General features: G+C 41.2%; 1 protein-coding gene across 1 annotated transcript in view; it reads left to right on the top strand.

The window, feature by feature from the left end:
* LOC145394976 (zinc finger BED domain-containing protein 5-like) overlaps positions 1-7,427 on the top strand; it is a 17,293-nt gene extending 9,866 nt beyond the window's left edge. Inside the window, exon 3 of the mRNA XM_080268725.1 lies at positions 7,331-7,427. Within this exon, the coding sequence (XP_080124851.1) occupies positions 7,331-7,427 (97 nt within the window). The remainder of the gene's footprint in view (positions 1-7,330) is intronic.
* The last annotated feature ends 4,357 nt before the right edge of the window (positions 7,428-11,784 follow it).

The raw sequence follows: 11,784 nt of genomic DNA, 5'->3' as shown, positions 1-11,784 counted from the left end.
CCACTCCAACATCCACTACCCTACCGGTACGTCGTGCAATTGCAAGGTCCCTAATTTGCACAATTTTCAATTTTCGCGCGTGATTTTTCGTATGTATACACGGGACACCTTCTTCTATTCCTCTACAAGATGCCAAGTAGGGACAATGCCTTACACTGCATAACCTCCCCCCTACCCCCCTCACGCCATTGTCTTGTCAATTCACCTGTTACCAGTGACCTGGCCAATAAAGACATTCAGGGCCAGAGTGATTCCCCAATCGATGACAATGTGGAGGACAAGGTTTACATAGCATTAGAGGAACAAACAGTCAGAAATGATGATCACGTAATGAGGGAAAAAAAGGTCATGAATGGTGATTAGTTAGTGAGTGAAACAATGCTTATAATGCCTATATTACTGCTTGAAAACCAATATACTCTCATACTACATATAAATTCGTACCAAGTAAATGAGTAAATACCGTTTATGAGTGGATAAAATAGTTACCCTTCCATAGAACTCGTTTTCTTTGGTACCAGCATGTTAGAAAACCCAGTCAGGTAAGGATGAACTCTTACCTGGATTGAGTATTTTAAACCTCAGGTGAGCGATTTCTCTATGAATTTTCGATGTTTCTCACCAAAAGCGGAGGATTTAGCCAAAAAAAAAAAAAAATCGAAAAGAACTCGGGACTGGGGGATGTCGGAGGTGCGGAAAACCTCGGGACGTGACTGGTTAACATGTTTAGCAACAGTACTGATGTGTTGGTGTCAGACGAACTTTTAGAGGTGAAACAAAACTAAACTGATGATAAGACACTAAATGCTAATAAATGAAAGGGACAAGAAATGCAATCAACACAGGTATTCACTGGCATAAAATCATCAATCAAAAACAACTTCCAGAAAAATGACTGTTGTTCCACAATCTTTAATACAAAAGAAAACACCATTACAAAATATAAAAGCAATACATAAAAAACATTAGCAACAAAAATAAACTGCAGAAGTGTTATTAAAGTTTATATATATATATATATATATATATATATATATATATATATATATATTAAGTATATAGATATATATATAGAAAGAGAGAGAGAGAGAGAGAGAGAGAGAGAGAGAGCGTGTGTAAGAGTGGGAAATGCTGTGAGTGATTGGTTTCCTATGAGAGTGGGGCTGCCACAAGGATGTGTGATATCGCCATGGTTGTTTAATATTTACATGGATGGTGTTGTAAGGGAGGTGAATGCAAGAGTTTTAGGTGGAGGTCTGAGTCTAGTGAATGTTGATGGTGGAGAGTGGAATCTGAAGCAGCTGCTGTTTGCAGATGATACTGCACTGGTGGCTGATTCAGAGGAGAGATTGAGACAGTTGGTAGAGGAGTTTGGAAGGGTGTGTGAAAGGAGGAAATTGAAAGTAAATGAGAATAAGAGTAAAGTGATGAAGTGTACGAGGTTGATAGATGGTAGGGGGATGAATATAGTTTTGAATGGCGAGTTGCTTGAGGAGGTAGAGTGTTTTAAATATCTAGGGTCACATGTTGCTGTGGATGGAAGAATAGAAGCAGAAGTGAAGTTTAGAATAAATGAAGTAGGAAAGGTGCTGGGAGGAATGAAAAAAGTGTTTAGATGTCGTTCGCTTAGAATGGATGTAAAGAGAAGGCTGTATGAGGGTGTTGTGGTACCGTCTGCATTATATGGGGCTGAAACAGGGAATATGGGTGTAGCAGAGAGGAAAAGTTTGAATGTAATGGAGATGAGGTGTCTGAGGAGTATGTGTGGAGTGACCCGTATGGATCGAGTGCGGAATGATGAAGTGCGAAGGAGAACCGGAGTTGTTCGGGAGATGGCTGGTAGAGTTGAGTAGAGGGTGTTGCGATGGTTTGGGCATATGGAGAGAATGGATAATGAGCGATTGGTGAAAAAGATAACTAGATCTGATGTGAGAGGTGTAAGGCTGAGAGGAAGACCACGAATAGGATGGATGGACAGTGTGAAGAGAGCTCTGGATGCGAGAGGGATGTCTGTTGAGCAAGGAAGAGTGCTGTGCGTGACAGAAATAAATGGAGAGAAATTGTGAATGAATAAGTGATGACGCAGCCCTGAGGGGATATTCTCCCGCATTTGGTCTGATCAGCTATTTCAGGTCAGGTGCGGGTAAGGGGATGAGTATGTTATGATGTAGCAGGGGTAAACCAGCTCTGCTGTCGGGCCCTGCTGCGGATGTCACTGATTGCATTGCGCAGTTGACTCTTGTGCGGTGTGGTGTGGTGAGGATCTGTCCGTTCTCACCTTTGGGGCTAAGATGCGAATGAATGTGTTTGAATGGATGAGTAAATGGGGAGTGAGTCGTCCTGTCTCGGCTACCTCCCTTTCCTTGAGGGAAGCAGCCTAGGTATATATATATATATATATATATATATACAATATCATCATCATCCGGACCTCCTTTCCCACCCAGTGGCAGGGTGAGGTGTAGCAATGTCCAGACATCCCAAATTTGCCCAATCCAGTGGGCCACCATTCCATTCACTTATCATTCAAGCCCTCCGAATCCTGGCTCCATCGGATATGCCAAAAGCATTCACCACGTTCTGCAGCTTCACACAAACATATCCGGTTGAGTCAATGCTGCAACATTAAAAGGGGTAATATATATATATATATATATATATATATATATATATATATATATATATATATATATATATATATATATATGGCAGTGTTTCAGTGGACATTTGTGCCCTCTTCAGGCATAAAATGATCCACAGGTATACATGACGAGTGATGAGAGAGGTGGGTGGTAAACTGAATGAATGGAAGGCAATGATTGATTATGTGTGTGAGAATGAAAGGATGTGAAGGTGTGTAATGGATGCAAGAGTATACAGAGTTTGTGGGAGTGGACTTTCTGACCACCACTTGGTGGTGGTCAGAAAGTCCAAATGGGGAAGTCAAAATGGGGAAAGCCCCGGGAATTGGAGTGCGTGGTGAAATCCTGAAGCATGGAGGAGAGATAGTAGTAGAATGGATGTGGAAGATGCGCTGATTGGCCTGGGAGGAAGGTAGAGTCCTGGATGATTGGAAGTCAGGTATAATTATTCCTTTGTACAAAGCGAAAGGGGAAAAAGAAATGTGTGGTAATCATAAGGGCATTTGTCTTCTTATTGTAATAGGAAAAGTATATGGTAGGATACTTACTGACAGAGTTACAGAAATAACAGAGGAATTAGTTGGAGAAGAACAGGGACGTTTCAGGAATGGAAGAGGTTGTGTATATCAGATATTCATTCCTAAATCTTTAGTGGAAAAGTTTCTACTGAAAGGAAAGAAGTTGTATGCGGCCTTCATGTATTTGGAGAGTGCATATGACAGTGTGGATATACAAGGATTGTGGAAAGTATTAAGAATATATGGAGTAGATGGGAAGTTGTTGAATGCTGTGAAGAGTTTGTATGAGGGTGCTAAGGCTGCAGTGCGTGTGGATAGTAAACTGAGTGAATTTTTCTGTCTGAAGGTTGGATTGAAACAGGGATGTGTCATGTCTCCATGGTTGTTCAATCTGTACATGGATGGGGTTATAAAAGAGGTACAAGGTAGGGTAGTGGATGTTGGAGTGGCCCTAATGAGAGAGGGTAGTGTTTGGAAACTCCCTGTACTGCTGTTTGCAGATGATACAGTGTTGTTAAGTGAAGACGCAGGGGAGCTACAAGGCTTGGTGCATGAGTTTGGGAGAGTGTGTAAGAAATGGAATCTAAAGGTGAATGTAGGGAAGAATAATGTTATGGTTTTCGAGAGAGAGGTGATGTCAGTGAATGTACAGTGAGGTTGGATGATAAGGATTTGGAAAATGTGAGTACATTTAAGTACTTGGATAGTGTGATGAGTAAGGATGGAAGTTTGGAGGATGAAGTGCTTGAAAGGGTACAGCAAGGAAAAAAAGGTTGCTGGTTTCTTGAAAGCAGTGATAAGAAACAGGGAAGTGAGCATGGAAGTGAAAAATTACTACAGGACAGTATTGTGATACCAACTCTAACGTATAAAAGTGAAGCTTGGACGTTGTTGGAGGGACAGAAGTCAAGAGTGAGAGCTGTGGAAATGAGGTATTTGAGAGGAGCATGTGGAGTCACAAGGAGAGACAGATTGACAAATGAGGATGTGAAGGAGCCTTGTGGTGTGGATGGGGATGTAATAGGAAGCGTTAGGAGAAACACACTGAAGTGGTTTGGCCATGTGGAGAGGATGGAGAGTGAGAGACTGACAAGGAGAGTGTATGTGAGTGAAGTGGAGAGGGGGAGGGGGAGGCCAGAGATGATATGGAGGGATGTAATGGAGAGGTATGTGAAATGGCGGAGGACAGGGCGACGTGAAGGTGATTTGTTTGTGGCCACCCCGTATGGCAATATATATATATATATATATATATATATATATATATATATATATATATATATATATATATATATATATATATATTTATACCATAATTATACAATATATGCCACATTTTGAAACATTCAACATACATTAGCAAATCTGGGTTTTGTTGTTGATGTTTAAAGATTTTTCCCTCCTATACATGGGACAGGGCCTTAAATTAGTCCGATCAGTGGGGATGGCTTTTGCCAGTGTTGTCCCCTGGTGGGCAACTCTGTCACCCACCAGGGTCACCTAGTGGCCGCCTAATTTTCCACTAGAGCAGCCCAGCTGCCCCCGAAAGGGCTCGGTGGGCGCGGCGAGCAATGCACACACACACACACACACACACACACACACACACACACACACACACACACACACACACACACGCACATACACAAACGTTCATCATACACACATAAGTACATCTGCGTGTGTACACAGATACGAACACACACACACATGCACGTGTTCTCTCACACCCAAACGCAGATACGTATTATACACACACACACACACACACACACACACACACACACACACACACTTTCATTACCCTCTAGTCATTTACAAGCGAATTTATTCATATCAGTATTAAATTTTACGATATACTTCCTTCTATCTGGACAAGTTCACACTCCGTGTGTGTGTGTGTGTGTGTGTGTGTGTGTGTGTGTGTGTGTGTGTTTATCTTGCATTCCCTTCCGTGTATTCATATACTCCATATCGCCTTCCTCTTTGATGTGCTTTTCTCTCTGCTCCTTCCATTCTTCCTCCCTTATCCGTTTATCTCCTTGCTTCCCTTCGAGCACCCTCTTCCCCATTGTTTTTTTCTTACTCTTCGCAGTCTTCCTCTTGAATCGTATGCCTTCATTCCATCACAGCCCTCCCTCTCCTCGTTCTCTTCCTCCTCCTTCTCCTGTCTATCACCAGCTTTCCTCTTGTATTAGAAGCCTCCCTCCATAACATTTCCTCCACCTTCCATTGCCTTTTCCTCTGCTTCTTGTCATATATCCTCCATGCATTAAACTTCCTCCTCTTCCTCATCGTTTTCCTCGTCCTTCTTGCCCTTGACCTCCTCCTCCTCCTGTTATCATAAATACAGTTTCATCATTACATCTCCTCCTCCTTTTGTCGTATTCCAGTCTGTACTACACTAATCTTCATTCTCGACCTTGATACAATCCTCCCTCCCTCCCTGGCATGTGCGCTCCCCCTTCCAGTTCATCTCTCTCGACAGATAAATGGATAGACAGATAGGTAATGGATGAGTAGACATAGATATATTGATAGTTACATAGATAGGTACATGCATACACACACACACACACACACACACACATCTCTCTCTCTCTCTCTCTCTCTCTCTCTCTCTCTCTCTCTATATATATATATATATATATATGGAGCCTCTGTGGTACAATGGTAGAGTGTGCGTTTCGTACACGGATGAACCAGGGTTCGCGCCCCGCCAGTGTAATAAACTTTGGGAGTGTTCACACGGCCACGTACTGCATTGGCGGACACAAGGGGTGCCGTGGTTGAACCGGTGTTGCTTACAATAAAATATGCTTGCACCCAGTCGGCTTGCGCTTGCCGATTACACTTGGTTCACAGACTAAACAAACATCCAAAGCCACTACAACACTACAATTACACTTACAAGCGCTTCTCACCCTACATACAATCTCTACTAGACAGCCTAAGCCACTTGGTAGAGATACATTGGCTGTATCATCCCGACTTCGGTCGGGATAGGCCGGTCCTGCAGTGGATACTCAAACGGCTGATAATGATGATATATATATATATATATATATATATATATATAATATATATATATATATATATATATATATACTCCCTCACACTCTTTCTTCCTCCTCTCTCGTGTTGCTGTGTCCTGCTCTTTCTTCTAGTTTTCTTTTCACTTTTCTTCCTCATCCCTCTCGCTCTACTGTCCCTCATTCACTTCCATTCCTACTCTTTCTGTTTCACTCACTCTTACTTGTTCCTCCTTTCATTTCATCGCTCTTTTCGTGTTTTCTGTCTCCCTCCTTCTTTACCTTTTTTGGGAATCTGTCCTTCCTTCTTTAACTTTCCCCCTCTCTTCCTTCATTTCTTTATTCCGTTTCCTTTCCTTCCTCCCATCCTTCTTTAACTCTCTCCTTTCGTCGTTCATTGGATCATTCATTCATTTATTCCTTTGCCCTTTCATTCCTTCCTTCTTTCTTTCCCTGTTCTTTCACTGTTTTTCCCTCTTCTTTCCCAGTTCTTTCATTGTTTTTCCCTCCTTCCTTTGTTCTTTCTTAAATATGCCATATTCTCCCCGTCTTCTGTGTTGTCACTTGTAAGGACGATGGGGAAACAAGGGAAATAAGGGTGAAGGAGAGGAAAGAAAAGGTAAGAAGGAGGATTGAAATAAAAATTGGAGTGAGGGAAGAGCACATAGGTAAAGGGAGGGGAGAGAACAAGAGGAGCGGAGGGAAGGGATAGGAGAATGAGGGTGAAATGAAGACGGTTGGAGCTGCGAGTGGATCAAAGGAGAGTGACAGACAACGGATGTAGGAAAGAAGGGAAGGAATGGAAGAAAGGGAAGAAAGGAAAAGAAGAGGGGAAAAGTGAGAAAGTTGATTGAAAAGTTGAAAAAGGGAAAGGAAAGGAGATAGGAAGGCAAAAGTGCAAAGAAGCGAAGCAAAGGTTGAGAGGAGGAAGAGTGAAAATTATGAATAGAAAGGGGAAGAAAGGAAGAATACAAAGGAAGAGGAGGAAGAGTGAATGCCGAGAAAGGAAGACGAAGGGAAGGACGAAGGGAAAAAGAAGATGGAAGGAGGGTATAGGAGAAGAACAGTGGTGGAAAGGGGCTGGAGTGGGGTTCTAGTAATTGATATAACTGGATATAATTGATCTGACTGGACTCAGGGAAGTGTTGTTCCTTGGAGGTCCTTGGTCGGGGGAGATGACAGTTGTTGTATTGATTGTGCTGGTGCTGGTGAAAGACATGAGACGCTCGCTGTGATGGTGGTAGTTGTAGTAGCGTTTGGGGCAATGTTAGGGACGTAGTTGTAATGATGGTGGCAGCGATGTAGCTCTTGTGATGGTGGTAGTTGTTGTTGGTGGTGTTAGAAATGTACGTCATGGTTGCAGCTGTAGTCATGGAGGTAGTGATGGTCGCATTGTTGAATTGTAGATGCTATAATGGCAACTAGTTTTGATCATAGTGGTGGTGGTGGTGGTGGTGATCGTGGTGGCGGTAATGACCAAAAAGCAGCTACTGCAGCTATTGTAATAGTGATACTTATGTTATAATGACCGTGATTGTAGTAGTGGTAGTGGTTACAGTGACAAAGTTGTGGTAAGGATGACAGGTGTTTGTGGCCATAACGACAGGTAATGGTAATGGGGTTAGTGGTGGAGTTGTTTAGATTACATTTGTTTTTGTTGCTGGTGTTACTGGTAATTCTGGCGATGATAAAGTGGCTCATTTACTTTAACCTGGCAAAGTTCTCTAGTCTCCTCATCTCGGTTGATAGTATTATATTGTCAGACTGCATGGCTGATTTAACTAGTAACAACGGAGATTTATTCCTAGCTCATACGTACTGCTCATCGAATTTCATATAACGTTAAATATCATATTTAACTTATGGAAGTGGCCAAGTTGTGTCAGGGGAAACCAAGTTGACCATAGTGATGCTTACAGTGTTGTAAGTGATAGTAATAATTATGACTCTTCCACCTCAGCTTGAAAGAGATTTTTGTTCTTTTACACTTCTTTTGCCGAAGTTGATTAAAAGCACAGCTAGAAAATACGACAGCTGTATATTCTTTCCACAGCACTTCTTCGTGACCAACACCAGATTCTAAATTTAATCACATATTATAGTATAGCATGAAGGTGGGGAGAAGGCAAATTTTAGCCAAGCTGAAGGGAACTCAGTATAATGATGTCTGTGATGATGATAGCAGTGATACTACTATTTATCAATGTTGCAGTGACATACTCAATCTCTTAACTCATACCATCCATCAATCAATTGATCTTTTTGGAGAAACTCATGCAGTAGCTCTTGATATCTCTAAAGCTTTCGACAGAGTATGGCACCGTTCCCTGCTGTCCAAACTCCCTTGCTATGGACTACCGGGTAAAGTCTTTTGTTCCTTTGATTTCTTATCTTAGTAACAGGAAAATAAGAGTAAAAGTAGATGATGTATATTCGAATTTCCACTCAATTAACGCCGGCGTGCCGCAGGGATCAGTTCTGGCGCCAACCCTATTTCTGGTTCATATTAATGATCTCTTATCTGTCACTCACAATCCCGTTCACTCATATGCAGATGACTCAACACTACATAGTTCATTCACACTCAGACATCCATTTATAAAGTCTAATATCTCTACCTCTCAACTCAGTACGGCCATCTCCATAAATCAAGATCTAGCTACAATCAGTGAATGGGGACAAAACAACCTTGTCTCTTTTAATGCTAGTAAAACTAAATATATACAGTTTACTAATAGACAGATATTGCCAGATTCGTACATTACCTTCAGTGCTACTAATATTCCCATCTCCAAAAGTATTGAAATTCTTGGTGTCTCACTTAACAATGCCCTCAGCTGGACCTCTCATGTCAGATCACTTGCTAAAACCGCCTCAAAGAAACTTGGATTATTTTACAGAGTCCGTAACTTCTTCGCCGATGAGCAGTAAGCTATAATTTATAAGAGTCATGTGCGCTCTCAGCTTAAATATTGCTCACCCTTGTGGAATGGTTGTGGAGAGGTTGCATTAAGACAACTAGACAAAATTCAGAATAGAGCTGTTAGAATCATTAACAACCCTGCCATTACATATAAACTACCTCCCCTGCAAGTAAGAAAGAATGTTGCCTCCCTTGCATTATTTTACAGATTTTTTTTTTTGGCAAATGCTCAGACGAAGTTGCGTCCATGGTGCCACCTCTCCAGGCCTTCCCTCGTGCTACACGGGCATCTGGTAGCGCTCATGACTGGAATGTCACTCAACCATATTGCAGAACTTCTGCCTATCAGAATTCTTTCATTCCCCGAACTGCAACTCTCTGGAACTCGCTTCTCCGGAGTTGTTTTTCTCCAGATTTCAACCCACAACTGTTCAAGTCTAACTGTTACAGATATTTTATGAATAGAGGACACCAGTAATCTGGTGTATGGATTTTTTTTTTTCCATTTGTTTTTCCTTCCTCCGTTCTGTTATTAAAAAAAAAAAAAAAAAAAGTTTAAATGTTGTTCGTGAATGCAGCATGAGAGAAATTTAATGAGGAATACTATGTTAAGCCCTTCTTCACGAGATGTCTCCCATCAATAAAATTAGATTGTAAAGGGGAAGCAAGGAAATAAATAATGTCACATCACTGGAGGGGCTGATGGAGATGGATAATAACGCTATTGCTATGGGGGGGTGAGTTCTAAACTGAAAGAAATTGTCTGACGGTTGAAAGAGTAATAAAATGTGATCCTATACAAAGAGTTTTACTCAGGGATTATCTTGTTCCTTTAGACGATTGTTCTGAACTAAGGAAAACCCTTAGTGTTCAGAGGCATACTGGATATATTTCCTTGCTCTGTCATCGCAAAGTGATTTTCCTAAGCAAAATAAAATTGTAATGGTAACAGGAGTACCTCTATTATAAAAAAAAAACGTTATGGTTCTGCGATAGTTAATGGTTTGGTGATTATGTCAGGATGAAAAATAAAAAATGCCAAGTGTTAATCTGAGTTAATGGGACTTCCTGGTATGCGTTCATTAGGTAACCTCGGGGTGTGATAATTAGGGGCAGAGGGTGGTTGGAATGAGAGAGAGAGAAAGAGAGAGAGAGAGAGAGAGAGAGAGAGAGAGAGAGAGAGAGAGAGAGAGAATCCTATCTTTACACTGAAGCGTAGGGACCCAAGGCTTCACTACAGTGGTCCAGAGCATTTAAGAGTAGACTACCAGCCTAATTCCTGGGGGTGATGTTACATAATTAAAAAACCTCCAGTCACACTTGGGATAAACCAATGGAAGGCCGTCACTACAACCGAGTGTTCTAACAATCACACCACCTGATTACTTTATTCAGCTGAGGAAAGACGTTTTTTGAAATGTAAGGCCTGTATCGCATTCTTTAACTCCCTCACTACAAGAGGTCTCCGTAAACTAAAGATAACACGGGGGATATTTATTACCTCGCCACGGACGGAGTCCGGCGAGCTATTGTTTATTGTCAAGTTTCTTTGTGTGTTTGTTTCTTGTTTCTTTGTTTCTTTGTTTGTCAACAACATTACGGAAATATGGCAGAACGAAATTGCATGAAACTTTCAGGATATGTGGGCACTGGTCCCAAAATTTAGTGATTATATTTTGGAGGCAATCGAGTTACCATGAAAGGTCATAATCAAGGTCATGGAGTTTCAGAAGGCTATAATTTGAAACCGGTTGAAGAAAGAGATATTTACTATTATCCACATGTAGAAACTCTTGTATTGGCTTTTATTTGGCACCAAGACCTTTGAACTTGAGTTACTATGAAAGATCCAACTCAAGGTCACGGATATTCAGGGGGCTATAACTCGAAACTTGTTGAACGCATATATTTTCAATTATCAACATATAGGACGTCCCATATGGACTTTCAATTGTATCATGACCTTTGACCTTAAGTGACCGTGAATAGTCAAACTCAAGGTCAAGGGGACTTAACTCAAAACTGGTTTAAGATTGAGAGATATTTACTATTATCAACATATAGGAAATCTCATATGGATTTTTTTTATTTGATCTGAAGTGACCTTGAAAGGTCAAACTCAAAGTCACGGATAATCAGGGGGAGCTAGAACTCGAAACTGGTTGAAGATATTTTGACTATTATCAAGATACAGGGAGTCTCATATGGCTTTCATCTGGTACCATGACCTTTGAGGCCTTGAATGACCTTGAAAGGTCAAATGCAAGATCACAGATTTTCAGTGGGCTATAACTTTAAATCAGTTGAAAATAAAGAGATATTTACTAACATCAACATATAGGAATCCTTCTATGGTCTCTCTTTTGGTACCATGAACCTTGACTTTCAAAGGTCAAACACAACATTGTGGATTTCCATAGGGTTATAAGCTGAAATTGGTGGAATTCCATATGGGGTTTTAAATTGGTACCATGACCTTTGACCTTAAGTGACCTTGAAAGTTCAAACCTAAGGTCACGGATTTGCAGAGGGCTATCACATGATAATGGTTACTGACACTAAATGGTAGTACCGAATCAGTATTTAACCACATACGGACGAGGTTTGTTGTGCCTGGCACCACTTGTTGAACTGGAACTGGAAGGCCTAACTTCATTGTTTGACGTAAA

The sequence above is a fragment of the Coenobita brevimanus genome, chromosome 29 (assembly GCF_032717465.1).
Source record: "Coenobita brevimanus isolate Jiangsu-jjx chromosome 29, ASM3271746v2, whole genome shotgun sequence".
NCBI lineage: Eukaryota > Metazoa > Arthropoda > Malacostraca > Decapoda > Coenobitidae > Coenobita > Coenobita brevimanus.
This window is presented reverse-complemented; position numbering and strand designations above follow the sequence as displayed.